The sequence below is a fragment of the Adiantum capillus-veneris genome, chromosome 20, assembly GCF_014529385.1.
Source record: "Adiantum capillus-veneris isolate H3 chromosome 20, ASM1452938v2, whole genome shotgun sequence".
In the NCBI taxonomy this organism is placed as follows: Eukaryota; Viridiplantae; Streptophyta; class Polypodiopsida; order Polypodiales; family Pteridaceae; genus Adiantum; species Adiantum capillus-veneris.
Window position 1 is genome coordinate 53,537,530 of NC_140950.1, and position 20,463 is coordinate 53,557,992.

The 20,463-nt window shown below is 43.7% G+C and overlaps 1 protein-coding gene across 1 annotated transcript in view; it reads right to left on the minus strand.

Moving 5' to 3' along the window:
• The window catches only part of LOC147432521 (phytochrome-associated serine/threonine-protein phosphatase), a 51,088-nt gene that overhangs the window by 12,014 nt on the left and 18,611 nt on the right, over positions 1–20,463 (minus strand). Inside the window, exon 4 of the mRNA XM_086492427.1 lies at positions 12,444–12,501. Coding sequence (XP_086348553.1) covers positions 12,444–12,501 — 58 coding nt within the window. The remainder of the gene's footprint in view (positions 1–12,443; positions 12,502–20,463) is intronic.

Consider the following 20,463-nt stretch of genomic DNA (forward strand, 5'->3'; position numbering starts at 1 on the left):
GTTGAAGCAGCACGCGACTGCACTAGCACCCTGTCATGGAATGGCTGTATCTTCTTGCTCATGTGCCCAAATGAGCTCATTCTTGGCTCTAAAACTTTCCACACAACTTGAGCAAAGACGGCACCGTGGTTGATGTGGCATTATGAGCTATTTTTAGGCTATTTCTGACCATTTTAAGGCCATTTTCAGACACTTTTAGCCCAAAAATGCACCTTTTTGTCCATAAAAAGCCCAAACGAGCTGGGAAAAATCCCTAAAATTGTGGAAAAATCCCATTGGGCTCAAATTTCATGTTGAACCTCATTTTCCCACTTGGTAAGCACTTTGGACACGTCTTTTACGCCAGCGCACGAAACCTGCTATTTTTGGCCAAGATTGCCCGCATTGAACTTTCTACGCAAAACGTGTGTGCCACTTCGATACACCTGACATTTGTACATTTCTAAAGAAAAATAGGTATATATTTATGTAAAAAAGCATGCCATAGTAAAACGTATAGCGCTTCGCCTGCCCGACAAGGTATCTACACGGCTGCAGCCGTAGCATCTATGCATATAATCAGACTATGTACATCATAGCATTTGGTCCCACATAACAAAAGCATTGAGAGTGAGGTAGATATTTTGATTTCACATCATGGACGTGCCATGGCACGACATCCACCCCCTCTAAATCTGCACATCCTCCAGCATGTGCCACAGATATCTTTTACAGGTTCAGTCTTCATTTAAGTCAACATACATGCATTGAGAGTGAGGTAGATATTTTGATTTCACATCATGGACGTACCATGGCACGACATCCACCCTCTCTAAACCTGCACATCCTCCGGCATGTGCCACAGATATCTTTTGCAGGTTCAATCTTCATTTAAGTCATCGCTTGCAACAAAATCTAGCGCATCATCCTGTTGTTCTTTATCCACATCCATAACATTTTCATCACAGCCTTCATTCTGACTTTCCTGTGAATCAAAGGGATTTGTATCACCTCTTCTTTTGAATAACTTGATTCTTTTCCCTGCGATGGGAATCTTCATTTTTGTCCCATCTAATTCATGCAAGGTGTAAGTCGCGACTCGCATTCCCATGTACATGTTGAACCACATAAGGACCAAACTATCTCTTTGAAAGCTTTCTTATTGTTGAATGATGGTTGTCAAGACTACTGTCATACACCAACACCCAATCACCTTCCTCAATAGCTTTAGGTCTAAGCCTATGCCTCTTACCTTATTCTTTAACCTTGCATCTTTCAATCGTGCTATTGCAATCTCAATATCTTGGGACCTTCTTTCTAATTGTTGTATGTGCAAAGCAAGGCCTTCCCTACTCATTCCATCTTCCCAAGGCAATACATTCCATGTGAGAATTACATCCTCAATTGGCATTATAGGTTTCTGCCCATACATCAACTCAAAAGGCATATAACCAGTAACTGAGCTATGAGTCGTACGATCAGCCCATAAAGCATAAGGCAATAACCTAAGCCACTCTCCCATTTTACCTTTGCAAGCCTTAGCCAAAGCTTTAATGATAGGAGGATGCCCACGCTCTGATTTTCCATTTCCCTTAGGATTATATGCAGTAGTGAGAGCAAGTTTAATGCCCAACCTAGTGAAAAACTCCCTTGCTTTGTCAGCATCCAACTCACCCTTGTCTGCTGTTGTTTTCCCAACACAGCCATAACGGCTAATTACATCCAAGAGGAACTTACATATCCCTTCTGTGCTTTTCGTTCTTAGAGTACAACCTTCAACTTGGTTGGTTAAGTCTTCTCGTGCAAGCACTATATATCTCATTTGCCATAAGCCCAATGGCATTGTAACGAGATCTACTATCCACTTTTAGTGCATGACCAATGGGTAAGTAGGGTGCAACCCATCACGATGACGTATATTTGAATACATTTGACAGGTCTCAGAAGACTCCACAAAGTGAGATACATCTTTATACATACCTTTCCACCAATACCTCTCTTTCATTTTAGTAAAGGTGGCCTATACACCTCTATGTCCAGCATAAAGACTCTCATGAAACTTTTTCATGAGCTCATTTTGAGCGTCCTTATCATTCACGACTCTCATCGGCATTCCATTTCTTTGTTTTGGACGCTTCCATAAGTACCCATCTTTCAAAAAGAATCCATAGGCCTTTCTCCGTATTCTTTTGAACTCTTGATCAGTCCACCCTTCTTCCCTTGTCAAAGTGCTCAAATAGCGTCCAATGAGCAACCAGTCACCTTGATATAGGTCCTCTGTAAATGACTCAAGTGCATTTGACAGGCAAACATGATCACCCTCGGCATGAGAGATATTATAGAACTGTGTGCCTACATCATCGCCATCGACAACCATGTCTTCTTCATTTTCATACCTTGCTCTTGAAAGCATATCCGCAACTGGATTATCTTTCCCTGCAATATGCTTAAATTCTGGATTCAAGGACTTTATATAGGCAATCCATCTCAACATAGCAATGTCGGGAGTTGAGCAACTTGTGATCATTCCAAGAAGGGGTAGACAATCAGTCTCCACTATTACATTTGCTCCTATCAAATACTCTTTGTCACATTTCAAAGCTGTGAGTACTCCCCATAACTCTCTTTTTACCTGTGCATAGTTGCGTTGACGAGCACTTAGGACTTTTGCTCCAAATCTCACTACATATCGCTTGCCATCATCATTATCTTGCCTAATCGCCCATCCAATTCTTGAGCGGCTAGTATCCACTGTCACAATTACATATCTTCCACATTCATAGTTTGCTTTCCTTAAAGTTGGAGACATAAGCTGTTAGGTGCAGCGCGGAATGAATGTTTGCGCTTTGCTCAAGATGAGTGCTCCAAATTGTGCTCAAGGTTCCTTTTGTTCTTATGGAAGATAGAGCCTTCCGTTCTTAATGAGAGAATGCTATGATCACAAACAAAGTGAATGGACACTGTGCGTGCAAGTGTATGAGACTGAGAGATAGAGAGAGAAGAGAGATACGACACCAGAGACGTTGTAAAACCCTCCTCCGAAGGCCCCACTCTCGTCGACGAGAGACGAGAGTGGTCTACTATTGATTGCACAAACGGTTACAATGATGATGCATGGAAACTGATGCAACTTAGGGCTATGTCGGTGACGACGACGGGGATGGCGACAATGACCTAAGGGCTGAAATCTGCAAGCTTTTCACGGCTGTCCAAAAACACTATCTGCTGAAATCTGGGGCTGATTTGGGACTGCTCAAAACGCTGATTTGGCTGCTGTTTTTATGCTGCTGAAAACGCTGAAATAGCCTGATGAAAACGCTGGCCTTCTGCTGCGTTTTAATGCTGAAAAAACGCTGATTTGGTTTGCTGCGTTTGGGCTGGAAAACGCTGGTGGGACTGCTGCGTTTTGGGCTGATCTGGAAACGTTAGGTGCAAGGGAATGTTGCGGTCAAGCAATAGCTGAACGCCAAGGCAAAAGAGGTTGCTGGCGATGAGGAAAAATGCTAGGCTTGATGGGTGCTTGAGGGGTTCTTGCTGAGAGAGGGGAGTACCTGCTGCCAAAGGCCTGTTGTGCTCCGTGCTCATCTGCCAAAGAGTGCTAGCTTTGGTTTGCTTATATATTTTCTTACCCAAATTGCCCTACCTACTTTTGTTGGAAAGTCACTTAAATTAATAAGTGAAAATTTTCAAAAATAGAGAAAATAGGCTAAAATCACTAGAAAATTCCCCTGACTGATTCTGATGGATTCTGATGGGAATGCTTATGATCATGCTGTGTGCAACCAGAGGATATGCATCTACACTAAGTGACTGGGCATGCACGGTCTACGAATAGACTCACAAAAGTGCCAAATCACTTCTAAATCTAGACTGACTGGACTGACTAAACCCTGATCATGCTATAGCTTGTCCACGAACACATAGGGTTGGATGTGTCACATGACATCCCCTCCTTTTCAAAGTGAGGTACTGGTACCGAACTGTATAGCGTCGAGGGAGATCGCCAATAGCATCCAGAATCCTGGAAGGGACTCTTCGCCGGCCCACTCAAAGGCCAGCTGATTCTGAAGACAAGGAGGACAGGAAAGGAAAGAAGCCCATGGCTGGTCTAGTGCCAGATATGGTGGGCGACAAGCCAAATTCAGATGCAAGTGAGCTTTGCAGAGCATGGGGAAAGGTCAGGGATCAAACAGTGCTTATCTTCTTTGATCCAGGTGCCAAAGCCAACTTCATTTCCCCAGAATTGGCTTCAAAGTTGGGAATCAGGCCTGAAGAGATGGGGTATACAGCAAAGGCAAGTTTGGCATGTCCTGGCCATACAGAGGCTGTGACGCCCATCATTGGAAAGTTGCGTCTACATATCCAGTCCTATGTGGATGCTGAAGAATTTTACATCATGCCACTGGATGGATGTGATGTGTTGTTAGGTATTCCTTGGTTGTTTCGTGTACAGGGAATCATGGATGCCTACAACAAAAAGATCACTATACAGAGCAGGGGAAAGACTCACATTCTGGATGTAAAGCTTAAAGGGGAGTCTATTCCTACTGTATCAGCTTCTGCTATTACTTCTGTAATGAAAAAGCATCTTTCTGCGTACTTGGTTTTTGCACGTGAAGTGTCAGATTGTGATGAATCAAATTTATCTGTGCTAGATAAAGAAAGGTCTGTTTTTACAACAGTAGAGTGACTGTTTTTCCGATTCATTACCGTCTCAATTACCGCCAGAGAGACCCGAAGACCATGCGATAGATTTGGTGCCAGGCAGTAGCCCACCAAATCAGCCTCCGTACAGGGTTAGTGCGGCTCAGCAGAAAGAGATAATGGGCCAAGTACACGAGTTGTTAGAAAAGGGGCTGATTCAGCCCAGTTCATCTCCATTCTGTTCTCCAGTGTTGTTGGTGCAGAAAAAGGATGGCTCATGGCGTATGTGCATAGACTACCGTGCACTGAAAAAGAATACCATCAAGAATAGGTTCCCTATACCTAGAATTGATGATATTATGGACAAATTAGAAGGAGCAGCTATGTTTAGCAGGATAGATCTAAAGAGTGGGTACCATCAGATCCACATTAGATCAGAGGATGTGCACAAGACTGCTTTTAGAACAACGTTTGGCCTTTACAAATTTTTAGTGATGCCCTTTGGTCTCACAAATGCTCCTGCTACGTTCAATAGGATGATGGACAGAATTTTCCGTCCACACCAGCAGTTTGTTGGTACATTCTTTGATGACATGATAGTCTACTCAAAGAATGAAGAGGAGCATAGGCATCACTTGGCCATTGTATTCGAAGAGCTACGCAGTCATAGGTTGCTCATCAATGCAAAGAAAAGTGAGTTTTTTTCTGGAAGAGATTCACTTTCTGGGACACATTATCTCGAAGGATGGTGTCAGAGTGGATCCTGCAAAAGTTGAAGCGATCAAGTCATGGCCAAATTTGAAGATGGTGCACGATGTCCGAAGTTTCTTGGGATTATGCTCCTATTACAGAAGGTTTATCCGAAATTTCGTTGAGATTGCTTTACCTTTACATGCTCTTCAAAAGAAGGCAGTCACCTTTAGATGGACACAGAAAGAGATTTCAGCTTTTAATCTCTTAAAGGAAAAGATGACTTCAGATCCAGTCATTATGTTGCCAGATCTTAGGAAGTCAGTGCTAATGCAAGATGGCAGGGTAGTAGCCTATGAGAGCAGAATTTTGCAAGGGCCAGAGATGACCATGCAGGTCTATGAGAAAGAGTTACTGGCTGTGATTCATGCGCTCTTAAGTTGGAAACACTACCTGCTAGGTACAGATTTCGTTGTCCAAACGGACCATCAGACCTTGCGATACTTCTTGACACAGACAAAGTTATCTGAGAAGCATATGCGATGGGCAAATATTTTGTCCATGTTCCATTTTCAGATTGTGCATGTGGAAGGCAAGAAGAACGTTGTGGCTGATGCCTTGTCAAGGAAGCCACAAATTTCAGCTGTGTCGATATCATCATGAACTTGATGATATGAGAGAACAGTATGCAAATGATGAAGATTTTGCAAGGGTCTTCGAGCAACTAATGGATGGACAACGTCATGAACACTATCTTCTTAAAGACAAGTTCATGATGATGCATGGCAGATTGTGTGTCACAAAGCCATTGCGACGCAAAGTTATAGAAGAGAGTCATGTCCCACCGTATGCATGGCATCGTGGTATCGATGCTACGGTTAAAGCGGTTGAGACATTCTTCTATTGGCCTACATTGAGAAGGGATGTGGATGCCTTTGTGCGACAATGCCTAATATGCCAAAAGGTCAAGTTTGACAGGCAAAAGGCACTAGGGTTATTGCAACCAGTACCTATTCCAAATAAACCATGGGAAAGTATTGCTATGGATTTTATCTTTGATCTTCCGAGAACGCAAACAAGAAACGATGGTATTTGGACCATTATTTGCAGATTCAGCAAACACGCTCATTTTATTCCTATCAGGAAGAAGATAAAACTAGATCAGATGGCACGCTTGTTTATGAGCAATATTTTCAAGTATCATGGCATGCCACAGTCGATTGTTAGCGACCGTGATCCACGCATGACAAGTTTGTTCTGGAGAGGCTTGTTTGAGAATATGGGCACAACGCTCAAATTCTCTTCATCATTTCATCCTCAAACAGATGGGCAGTCAAAAGAGGCAAATTCTATTGTCCTAGATCTGCTGAAGTGTTATGTGTCAGAGCATAAAGGAAAGTGGGAGCAGTATTTGCCATTGGTGGAGTATGCATACAATAATACAGTGCATTCATCAACTGGCAAGACACCTTTTGAGATAGTTGAAGGTGGCAAGAAAGTTCCTCCCATACTGCATACAAAGGACAAGATATTTGAAGCAGATAAGTATGTTTAGGACATGGATGAAATGTACAAGAAGGTCAAAGTGGCCTTGGAAAAGACTCAGGCAAAGCAAAAGAAAGCAGCTGATCGTTACTGTCGTAAAGTGGTATATTCACTTGGTGATTGGGTGCTTTTACGCTTTGAAAAGGCAAGGTTAAAGAAGATGAAGGGCAAGGAAAGACTGTTTCCAAAGCTCAGCATGCGTTACTATGGGCCTTTTCAAGTATACAACATAATCAGTGATGTTGCATATAGGCTGAAATTGCCTGACAGTTGGAAGATTCACAATGCGTTTCATGTGAGTCTTCTCAGACCCTATGTGGGTGATGTGCCAGAAGATATGCCAGCTGAAGATCAGCCGGAAGTCGAGGAACTTGACGAGATCTTGGTCCCGGAACAGATTTTGGCACACAAAGAAAGGCAAGTGAAAGGCAAGGTTGCTAAGCGTTACTTGGTAAAGTTCAGAAACTATCCACCAATGGATGCTAAGTGGATGGAAGAAGGTGAACTTGCAGAGTCACCAACTGTGTTATCACTTTACCTGGAAGCCTTCGATTTGCAACCTACCTTGACCCCTTGAGCTTCAAAGCTACATGGATTGTCAGTGTGACAATGGCTTCTGAAACAAATGATGTACAAGGTATTTAAAGTGAGCTCAAATGAAATACCTGTTACATGAATGTTAGAGCTGTACAGATTGTCAGTTTGGCAATTGCTCTTATGGAATGTCCAAAAGTTTGGTTGGTGCTATAGAAGTGAGTATTTCTTGTCAGTTTGTCAAGGATACAGTGATTGCTTCTATTGAAGAGTACATGTGTAACTGCATTCTTAAACTGTCGGTTTGGGTATGCTCGAAAGTGTTACAGGATCCAACGTGTACTATAAGACAATGGCAAAATGTGCAGCTACCATTTTGTCATTGGAAATTTAGTGACTCAAAGCAATGGCACAGTGCGCAGCTACCACTATGTCATTGGGACAGGGTTCACACGCAGGCAATACATGCGTCGACAAGGTGTTGAATACACCAGGGTTGACAATGAGCATGTATGTGTCGTACATGTGTCGACAGGTGTTGAATACATCAGTGTTGACTAGAAGCATGTACGACATAGATGCAAACGAGGACGTTTGAGATTTCAAGAGGGAGGTATGTCACCAGCGTGTGACTACTATCTATCCTTTTTGTTGATTTCTTTCTTATTATCTATTTACTTTCACTTTTTGGAACCACCCCTCGGGAAATCTAACTGCGCTGCATTGCATAGCTAGTGTGGAACAGTCCAGAGGGAGTCCAGGCCTGAGGGCAAGAGAGCACTAAGGTTGGACAAAGACTATGGTTAGCCAAAGTGGGGTCATTGACTAGCCAAAGTGGAATCCTTTGCTACAGAGGCTACATTTCAATCCTGGGTGTGGCCACAGTGTACAAAGAGGGTCGGATGACCTAGAAAGATACAATGGCAGCATCTCCTAAAATTTAGGGAACTGCTATTTTGGGACCTGAAAATGTGTTGACGTGATTACCTCCGGAATGACAAGGGGAACATTTTCTTACTCTGCTGTAGAGTCAACTGGGCAATCGGTTGGGATATTTTTAGACGGCAACCCCGAAACGGGCAAATGCTTATAAATGTGCCAAGCGGCACCTTCTGGTGCACTTGCCTCATGCAACAAGAGTTGGCGCTGAATTTAGGAGGGGGAGAGCCTCATTTTCAGTTTTGTCACAGGTTAAGAGCTATGGAGTGCTTGCTTTCCCTCTTATGCACAGTGCGGTGCCAGGAGTGATGCCCTGCACGCTACGCACTGCCCTCTCTCTCCGCTTTGGTAGTATGTTATGCCCCTCTAGTGGGCTCTTCATTTGACCAATGTACAGTTGTGTGGGTTCATGCGCGATTGCCAAGGCAAGAGCCTCTTGCACAGGTACTGGATTAGCTAGCGGCTAATCCCCCCGCAGGTACAGGTGAATTCGGAGAGGTTTCACGCCAAAAATCTCGTCCGATTCAAAGGGCAAGTAGCCCTACAAGTGCGGGAGCTCGAGGACTTGCTACGGATGCGACCGGCACGCGAAACGGAGCCCGAAACAGTGAATTACAGCCTGCTGTGTATTTCTGCAGGTTTAGGGTTTTGGCCCTAAACGGACCCTAATACCCCCAGGAGGTTCGGGGACACAAGGGGACCGCTGTACAGGTGATTTGGCGCATTTTCGGGGCTGAAAACAGAGAATTCAGCGTGCTGCAGATTCTCACCAGGTTTTGCAAAGTGCCCGTATGCGTCGGGAAAGTCATTTAATGCGTGGGAATACTGACCGTGAAGGGTTCTAGTACACTTATGCTGCCGAAATCAGGCCAGAACAGTCAAAATTCAGCCAAGGTTGTGCGGGGCAGCTTGGAAAGAACCACAGTGTTTATTCCCTCTTTTAAACAATAAAGAAATACCGAAAGGGGCGCCTAAGTTAGGGGCCAATCTGGTGTCGGTCTTCTCATACAGGTGCATTCTAGCATCTGTATCCCATTCCCCTCTCTTGTGTCACTATAGCGCAGGTATAATAGATGACTAATAATGGATGAAAGCTAAATCAAGGTTTGAAGTAAAGTCTACCGCCCTTTTTGGATTGAACAAGCCGGTTACAGTAGAACTAGGTAGTAACATATGCTCCCCAGCACAACACACACGACACGCACACACACATGAGCATACATAAACACAAAGTTCAACGTACTGAGTTTTTGTCATGACTCCGGAGATCAAGGGCAAACTCAGCCATAATGAAGCCTAGCACTAAAAGAAGCATTAAATCGAAAAAATTAGCACAAAAATGAGGTAGTTGATAGGGCATGCGCACCACAAAAGATAGAAAGAATTAGCACAATATCAACCGGTCGTAACTCGAACGAAAACTCCACAATGTGAAGTCTACATGTCCGCTATACAACTAAAAAATATACCTAGATGAATCCAGGATAAGCCCAGATTCACCCTTGAAGGAAAGTGCAAGGTATACACCCATTGTCACAAAGTGATGACGTGGCCAACAGCAGAAACCCTAATTTCTGCCAGAAACTCTAATTTCCAAAAATCGCGGAGGCTTGAAGAGGCTTTTTTTTTTTTTAATGAGGCTTTAAAATAGAATTTTATTTTTATTTTTTTTAATTAAGCCTCCGCAATTTCCGGAAATTAGGGTTTTTGGCAAAAATTAGGGTTTGCAGGAATTTTAGGGTTTTTGGCAGAAATTAGGGTTTTTGCTGTCCGCCACATCATCACTTTGTGACATTTTTTAAAGCCTCCACGATTTCCGGAAATTAGGGTTTCTGGCAGAAATTAGGGTTTCTGCTGTCCGCCACGTCATCACTTTGTGACACCCATGGTAGTCACCCAGAAGACAATATAAACATCAGCTCCATCATGCATAGTATTGACTAAATACCACGACATCCCCACTAACGTCGTCAGTGCCCAATAGTGGGTGTAGAACTAGGTAGTAACATATGCTCCCCAACACAACACACAGCAGACGCACACACACATGAGCATACATCAACACGAAGTTCAACCTACTGAGTTTCTGTCATCACTCCGGAGATCAAGGGCAGACTCAGCCATAATGAAGCCTAGCACTAAAAGAAGCATTCAATCGGAAAAATTAGCACAAAAATGAGGTAGTTGATAGGGCATGCGCACCACAAAAGATAGAAAGAATTAGCACAATATCAATTGGTCGTAACTCGGACAAAAACTTCACAACGTGAAGTCTACATGTCTGCTATACGACTAAAAAATATACCTAGATGAATCCACGATAAGCTCAGATTCACCCTTGAAGGAAAGTGCAACGTATAGACCCATGGTAGTCACCCACAAGACAATATAACCATCAGCTCCATCATGCATAGTATTGACTAAATACCAGGACATCCCCACTAACGTCATCAGTGCCCCAATAGTGGGTGTAGAACTAGGTAGTAACATATGCTCTCCAGCACAACAAACACCACACGCACACACACATGAGCATACATCAGCACAAAGTCCAGCGTACTGAGTTTCTGTCATGACTCCGGAGATCAAGGGTAGACTCGACCATAATGAAGCCTAGCACTAAAGAAGCATTAAATCGGAAAAATTAGCACAAAAATGAGGTAGTTGATAGGGCATGCGCACCACAAAAGATAGAAATAATTAGCACAATATCAATTGGTCGTAACTCGGATGAAAACTTCACAATGTGAAGTCTACATGTCCGCTATACGACTAAAAAATATACCTAGATGAATCCAAGATAAGCCCAGATACACCCTTGAAGGAAACTGCAACGTATAGACCCATGGTAGTCACCCACAAGACAATATAACCATCAGCTCCATCATGCATAGTAGTGACTAAATACCACGATATCCCCGCTAATGTCGTCAGTGCCCAACTCGTAATATGTATTATGTTCATAAACATAGAAGATTACAAATCATGTCACAATTATTGATATGAAGTTACTACTCAAGAGTCAAGTGGCACACATGTCTCTTATGTCTGTTCTTTAAGAGAAGTCTCTTGTGTCTATTTTTGTAAGACCTTCCCTAATTGGTCATTATTATGATCTTGTGAGGATGCAATAGCTGGTTTTTGGGAGAGCAATTAATGGCCAAATAAATGTATGACTTCAAAGTGTAACTTTTTATATGTACCAACATACGGTACAATCCATACAAACTAATCCACATACCGTAGATCATGCCATATGAAAAGGATCTATATGTTGTAGATATCCTAACTTGAAGTAGAAGCAATCAAATTTTGTGTAAGGCCACGTAAAACTTAGGGCATCGCATTACCAACGCAACAAAATTGGACATGGCGCTTAGAATTACAATACATGTAGCATATAAAAAACTAGCACTTAAGATATATGCAAAAAAGTGTCAAATCTTCAAACAGACTAGTCTAAAACATTTGACTAGTGCACCCTGTTCTCAATCGGAAGAGCTATAATTTTTCACCAAAAAAAAGGAGGGGGAAAGGAGAAATTAGATGTGTGTGTGTATGTGTGGAGAGAAAGAAAAAGATAAATGTCTTCTATTTTGCCCATCAAAGAAGAACAAGTTACAACTAGCAACAATGATATCCTATAAAAGTGCCATAAAAAATTCTAAGAGCTAACTTCCCAACATCTACTTGTTATACCATACTAACATGCCCTAGGTCCTCCTTATCCTTACATGTATGCATTGTAGTTTTCACAAGTGAAAAAGAAAGGAAACCACGATGACATTTGCATGCTCTACAACTACATCAACAATTAACAAAAACATTTAAGACTTTTAAACTGTTGTTTCATCACCTTGTTGGTCTGTGCTTGGAAGTAGTTTGTTTTGTTTCATAGATGAAAAGGTTTTTCTAATGACTGCAGACTGGAATAATGAAACTAAGCCAAAGCCACATGAAATAGACTACCCCAAAATATCAAGCTCCTCACCCACTAGATACGCACTATAGGTGTTCATCTCAATATCATGATACGGTCACACACCAAGTAAATGGTAGCCCTGAATCACAAAGAAGTTCAAAAGACTACATACTCCCAACGTAAAAGATACCTGCGTTATTTGCCTGCTCTCATGATTACCCCTTAAAAGTGTCATGCTTGCTGGGTACCTGCATACAAGCAGAACCGAGTCACATAAATGACATAGCTGAAAGCTTCTAAAGTTTCCAGAAAACAAAACACTTTCTTTACCGCAAGGAAAAGCTACAAAAACAAAATGTGCCATCACAAATCAACCTCTCATAAGTAATCTAGTTGTAAACAGGCAGTCACTTGTACTTAACAAGTCACATTCCCCATACTGAGCAAAAGCAGACTAACAATATGCAATACAAGAGGTTAAAAAGTAACCTATAGAGATGGAAGAAGGTAAGAGTGAGATAGAGGGAGACGGGTAAACATGTGTGGTTTCTTTTCACTGCTCTAAAACGTTGTCATTTTAAAGGACGAGTATATCTAAATGACAATGACCTACTATGAGAAGATGAAAGGGGCTGATCTGCTGCACTTTATGCCTGTAAAAGCTCAAATCATTTGCTTGAGCTTTAGCGGATCAAAATGCCAAGTCTTAAATCTCATAAGAGGCTACAAATGCCGTTGGTACTAAGGGCAACTTGCTTTGGATCCTAATGGTGGTTGTTTTCCACAAAAAAGAGATATACAATGGGGACTGCAGCCATGCATGTTCCCATGTTTTTGGCACTGCCGAAGGCAGTTGCTAAAGCATTGATTCGATTCTTACTACAAAAGTGTGACCCTTTTATCAGCCCACTAATAGAAATTTTCTTTCTGAGAACTCTGGATCTCGTTTTCTTCTTCTTCTCTTCTATCCAAGAGCTGCGGACCAATGTGTTTGCTATCTGCACATGAGAGCGAGGAGAGAAAGAGAGAAAGAGAGAGAGGGCCTTTCTCTTATGGTGCCAGTACCGGATGCGTTCAGAAGTTCTTTGATTCTCTTCTCCCTCAATCTCTTCTTCAGCAGTGCCATTCGTCCCTTGGACATCTTGTTCAGAATGCCTCTATCGTGCGCTTAAAGAACAAGTATCCTGAGCCTAAATAGAGATGGCCTGGTGATCACAAAATGCTTTGTAAAAACTGCTACCCTAATGCAAAAAGAGCAGCAACTATGGAGAACAACCTAGACGAGGGGTAGATGACATGTATGCTATGGCAATCAAACGACAGTAAACTTAATCACATCCAAAGCGCATTCGATATAATTGTTTACTGTCAAGGAACACGTGTTTGCAAGCTGGAAGGGAGTGCCAAATGCTCACGTTATGGCTTCCAAAATTGAGAATACCAAGGCATTTCTATCAAAAAAAAATCCTCCAGTCGCTTAAATGTGTCCAATTATATTTATTAACCATCTGTTTCACGTAATACAAACTGAAAAAGGTTAGCAAAAATTCACTGCTTCTGTACCAAGACGATTGAGGAATACGAGACAATTGTGGGCTAGTTTTCCACTAAAAATCATGTAAATCTAGCAGCCAATTCAGGCAGAATTAGGCTTCATAACATAGGTGTCAACCACGAACTAATGGGACAAACCGAGAAATAAAATCGATTGGCCTTTGATGTTCAAGTCTTACATCCACAATGAACCATCAAAATGGAAGTCTATTTGCCTTTGACAAGCAATTCTGTACAACTCTTGATCTAATCTTGTCCAAAGCATCACATGGGGTGTTCTGCAATAGTTTAAGATCTTTTAAAAGATTGGGGACGTATCTTACAAACTTGAGTTGCTTGAGATTCCTCAAGTACTTCCCCTATTGTAACAAACTGCTGACGTGTCAAAGCCTAAAGAATGGAGCCAACTTACAGATGAGAGCAGAAACCCTAACCCTAATTTCTGCCAGAAACCCTAACTGTTGAAACCCTAACCCTAAAACCTGCAAACCCTAATTCTAGAAACCCTAAGAAGAACAAGCAACAGAAGAAGAAGTCCTACCAACTTATGGGGATCCTGTCCGATGGGGTCCCAAGTGGCATAAAGGCATTAAAAATAAAGCAGAACACACTCAAAAGACTTTGCACATCAAAATATGATGATGTGGCACCTGTACGGACGTCCCGAAATTCGCGGCGGATTTTTAGGGAAATCCCGAAATTTTAGGAAAGTGAATTTTTGGGGTCAGCTTTTCATATTTGATGCTTGTAGGCTTTGGGCCTTTAAATATGAGCCTTGGGGGCCCTCTCTGGCACTCTTCAGCGCGCAGATTGCAGAGGAGGTGCTCCCCGGCTGTTGTACTTTGCGAATCAGCAGTAATATAAAGAAATACCGAAAGGGGCACCAAGGTTTGGGGCCAATACTCTCTGGGGTGGAATTTCGCCACTCCGTGTCGCGTGTCGTCTCTCTCTCTCTCTCTCTCTCTCTCTCTCTCTCTCTCTCTCTCTCTCTCTCTCTCTCTCTCTCTCTCTCTCTCTCAGTTCAGTTGTTATTGAACAGTTGTTATTGAAGTGCTAAAAGTCTGTTCAGTCTGTTCTTTTCTATTGGCACGTGGTGCCTGTCTTGTGACAGTGGTATCAGAGCATCAGGCGTGTGCTTTTCTGAAAGCATACCGGTCCTACAAAAGAGCAGACAGAGCTATTGGAATTGAATTATATTTGAGGTATCAGCCACTCCCACCCTTACTTCATCGCGCATCGGGCGCGCTCCCGTCTTCACCGCTCATGTATTACATGGCATAAGCCATGCAAGAGAAGGATCCAGATTTGTTTCAAGTCACTGTTTTTCTCAGAAGCAGTGCCATGCAGATGTTGATGTCTATAGCTACCAAGCAGCATACTCCAAGTACTTGGCAAGCTTTCAAGAAAATTTTTGCCCGAAGTTATATGGTTTCTGACATCTTCCTTCGGAGTGCAACTTCTGGCAGAGTGGGGTATCCTGAAATGCTTGCCATGGAAACCCTAGCAGATCATAACTTGAAATTTCTCGACATCTCTCAGTAGATGTCTCTTCACAAGCAAATGACCTTGGAGATTCGGTGCGATTGCTATCTTGGGACTACCATCGCCGCCAAAGAAACAGTGTCTGTCCAAGAGTTGATGGACCATGTTGTGCTCGGCTACGGCCTTACGGAATGAACCTAACCCTAATTTTTGGTACAGGTTCCAGGATGGAAAGTCCGTCGACTTTTCGAGCTCGACTGATGTCGAGATTGCGTTTTTAAGTTTGAAATCTGTTTGAGAACTTGTTTGGTGATCCTGTTTGAAATTTGTTTGAAATGGATGGTATCTGTTTTGTACCTATCTTGGTGCCGATTTGAATTGTTTTGACTCTGGTTTTAATACTGGTTTCAATGATTGGTGATTTTACTCCCGAGTGGAGTAGTGAGAAATTATGTTTGAGAATGCTTGTTCATACTCATGGCCCGGACCCTTGTGGTTATTTGCAGGGGGAGTATTGAATGATTGAAAAGTGTTGTTGTTACTCATGGCCCGGACCCTTGTGGTTATTTACGGGGGGAGTATTGTTGTTGTTACTCATGGCCCGGACCTGGATGGTTATGCGGGAGGAGTATTAAGAAGTCTGAGCAGTGGTTACTCTCAGCACCTCCAAACGACGCAGGCTGCGGTCTGGGGGGCGTTTGGTTGTAAAAGGCCTCTATATCTCATGGCCCGGACCTTTTTAGGTTATTTGCGGGAGGAGTGATGAGGGAGTCGTTGAACAGCTCATGGCCCGGACCTGGATGGTTATTTGCGGGGGGAGTGTTCATCGGCGGCTTTATGTTTCTATGTCTTGTAACATGCATATGTGAGCATTTGTGTTGCATTGTGATGTGCCAACCACTGAATATTCCTAATTGGATGAGATTGCCTGGGTATGTAATTTTAGTGCATCAAGACACCCGAGGAAGATCAGTACGGTCTGGGTGTGATGGCTAATTTTACTACGCCGGAATATCAAGAGTTCCGATGTGGACGAAAGGAGAAGCTAACTCCTTGATCAAAACAGCCGATAGGAGCAGCTAACTCCTTGATCAAAAGAGCAGAAAGGAGAAGCTAACTCCTTATTAAAAGAGCAAACTGATTGTCCCTCGGAATGTCCCTCGGAATGTCCCTTGGAAATTTTTTGAGCTAACTTGAGTTCTTTTGCAGATATGGTGTAATCGCGGACGATTACTCTTTCAAGAAGGGGAGATGTCGCAAACTGCTGACGTGTCAAAGCCTAAAGAATGGAGCCAACTTACAGATGAGAGCAGAAACCCTAACCCTAATTTCTGCCAGAAACCCTAACTGTTGAAACCCTAACCCTAAAACCTGCAAACCCTAATTCTAGAAACCCTAAGAAGAACAAGCAACAGAAGAAGAAGTCCTACCAACTTATGGGGATCCCGTCCGATGGGGTCCCAAGTGGCATAAAGGCATTAAAAATAAAGCAGAACACACTCCAAAGACTTTGCACATCAAAATATGATGATGTGGCACCTGTACGGACGTCCCGGAATTCTCGGCGGATTTTTAGGGAAATCCCGAAATTTTAGGAAAGTGAATTTTTGGGGTCAGCTTTTCATATTTGATGCTTGTAGGCTTTGGGCCTTTAAATATGAGCCTTGGGGGCCCTCTCTGACACTCTTCAGCGCGCAGATTGCAGAGGAGGTGCTCCCCAACTGTTGTACTTTGCAAATCAGCAGTAATATAAAGAAATACCGAAAGGGGCACCAAGGTTTGGGGCCAATACTCTCTGGGGTGGAATTTCGCCACTCCGTGTCGCGTGTCGTCTCTCTCTCTCTCTCTCTCTCTCTCTCAGTTCTGTTGTTATTGAACAGTTGTTATTGAAGTGCTAAAAGTCTGTTCAGTCTGTTCTTTTCTATTGGCACGTGGTGCCTGCCTCGTGACACCTATTCACATGTTGATATGTTGAAGGGTCCCTTCACCCTCGGGAGAGGGTAGTTTTTGCCGATGTCATGGTCGAGCTCATAGAGCCCCCCGTAGTTCCACATGCACCTAAAAGGAATTTATGGCTCATCATACTAGGCACACAGTATACAAAGAGGTTCTACTGAAGAGGCTAGGTATAACAATAGTTAACTTGAACTTGAATAGCAAATTGCATCCTTGTAGATCTACCCCTTAGTGGCCATCTGCAACCCCACATCGAAACGGATCCAAAGGTAAATCAAATTAGCTCCGGAGGTGCTCCATTCCGAAGAGTTACGAAGGCCACATTCTCCATTCGAGTCAGTAGACACTGCATTTGAGGTATTGCATGTGTGTACGTCTCATTTACGCAATTAAAATCAAATACACACACATCTCTCTCTCTCGTTCTCTCTCTAAAAGGAACCATCATTCATGCTAAGTAGCACACATTCAAGCAAGGAAAGAAGTAAAGAAGTGTAAAGTCTAGATCTTGTCAACCATTTCAATTCCGTTGCACCTCACATCTTTTTCTTGAGTGAGGATACCGAACACTACCAAAGAGCTCTGATACCAATATAACGTGCAACGAAAGTGGTCCTGGCAGGGAATAAATAATGACAATTTCGGGCTCACTGCTGCTCACGCCCCCCCTCCCCCCTGCGCACGCACCTGCAACCCCCCTCTCGCCATCGCTCTAACCTCTCTCCTCCTCCCTCGCGCTGCCCTGCCCACTGCTAGCTCTGCACACAGTGCTGCCAGTGTGCAGCCAACCCGCCTTAACCCCCGCAGCCTCAGCCCAGCCCCCACCCTTTCCAACCTCGTGCCCGCCTGCCTCAGCCTCGCGCTCCCGTTATCATCCCCCCCCCCCCCCCCCCCCCCCCCCCCCCCACATCCCACTCTCTCAGCTCGCAGGAAGTCGATTTTTCAGCCTACTGTGAGTTTCGCGTCCCCATCGCCCTCCTCGATTCAGCAGCAGACACAGAATGGCCGCTTCTGCTCCACCTCACAGGGACACTACAGAAGTACCCTCGCCCGACACCACGGAGCCGACCTTTCGACTTGCTCTCTCGCCAGAAGAGCAAGCGAGCTAGATGGCCAAAGTGGAACGCTTGCAAGGCACTTCGGTTATCTGCAAGATAATTGGCACTCGAGGCAAGGTTCGTGTCACATGCACATCTAACCCTATGTGTGCGTGGACAAGCTACTTCATGACATGGGTTCAGCTCAGTTAGCTTAGGAAGTGTTCTGGCACTTTTGTGAGTCTGTTCGCAAACCGTGCATGTCCAGACACTTAATGTAGATGCATATCCTCTAGTTACACAGCATGATAATCAGATTTCCATCAGGAGAATTTTTACAGTGCATAGACCTATTTTCCCTATTTTAGCCAATTTCCACTTATTATTTTAACTGACTTTTGTTGGGAACTAGGTAGGGCAAACCTAGCGTTTTTGCAACATCAAAGCCTAGCGTTTTTCGACCATCACCAAGCCTTGGCGTTTGCAGTGCAGATCAGCCCCGGCAGTAGCAGAACAGCAGAGCACCTAGCATTTTGGCATCAGATAGCAGAATCAGCCTAGCGTTTTTGCATCAGCATGAGCCCCTAGCGTTTTGCAGATTCGTCGCGACAAGACCACAAGAAGCTTCAGCGTTTTCAATTTTCAGCAGTCAGATCTCGCAGAACAAGTCCCGAACCTCGCAGATCTCACCTTCCTGCAACAGATCCTCGCCGCAAGGTCAGATCAGTCAGTATTTGCAGATTCAACCCGGAAAACGCAGATTTCAGCATCTGCGTTTTCAGCACATCGTCGTCGCATCGTCGCCGTCACCTTCGTCATCAACATAAAGTCAGAATTCAGCAGATACAAGATTTGCAGCCCTTGGCATTTTCAGATTTCAGCCCGTCTCGTCGTCGACAAGTCCATTGCATTGTAGAGATCTGTGCAATCAATAGTAGACCGCTCTCGCCATAGAGAGTGCGGCCTTCAGAGGAGGGTTTGACAACATTCTGGTGTCCTAATCTTCTCTCTCTATCTCTCAGTCTCAGCACCTTCATTCACAGTGTTTGCCACTTGTTTGTGATCATTTGCACTCTCTCACTCTCGGAACGGAAGGATCTCCCTTCCGTAAGTAAGAGGAACCTTGAGCACAGTCCAAAGCACTCATCTTCAGCAAAGTTCAACATTCACTTCCGCTGCACCTTACATTGGTATCAAGCTTTGGGAGTGTTCTTGTAAGGTGCAGCGGAATGAATGTTTGAACTTTGCTCAAGATGAGTGCTCCGAATTGTGCTCAAGGTTCTTTTTGTTCTTATGGAAGGGAGAGCCTTCCGTTCTTAACGAGAGAGTGCAATGATCACAAACAAGTGAATGGACACTGTGCGTGAAAGTGAATGAGACTGAGATAGAGAGAGAAGAGAGATACGACACCAGAGACGTAAAACCCTCCTCCGAAGGCCCCTCTCTCGTCGGCGAGAGTGGTCTACTTATGATTGCACAATCTGGTACAAACTGAATGCCTGGGACTGATGCACGTCTAGGCTATGATGGCGATGACGACAGCGGTCTAAGGGCTGACATCTGCAATCTTGTATCCGCTGTCCAAAAACGCTATGGGCTGAAATCTGAGACTAGTCCAAAAACGCTGATTTTGGAAGCTGTTTCTGTGCGTCTTTGTCAATAAATTCTACACGTTTAGGGCTGAAAATTGAGGTTCTTAAGGGCTGAATCTGCTACGCTTTAGGGCTGAATCTGCTACTCTTCTAGGGGCTGAACTTGCACGTTCCTTAATGCTGAAAACGCCCTGCTGAAAGCTACCAAAAACGCTAGGTGATGAAGCTTCTAAAAAACGCTAGCTGATGGTATGTGTGGCGATGACCTTGCTGAAAACACCAATGGCTTGAAGCGACGGCGATGATGATCCAAAACGCTAGGGATGCTTGTGTGAGGAAAACGCTAGGCTAGGGAAAAGTCTTGCTTGGAGGAAAGTCCACCAAGGGGTCTTGCTGAGAAGTTGCCTGCTGAGCTTGGCTCCTGTTGCCTCTTCTGCCAGAAAGTGCTAGCTCTAGTTTGCTTATATACAAACTTAGCACAATTGCCCTACCTACTTTCCAACAAAAGTCACTTAAAAATAATAAGTGAAAAATGTCAAAAATAGGTAAAATAGGCTAAATGCACTGGAAAATTCCCCTAACTAATTCT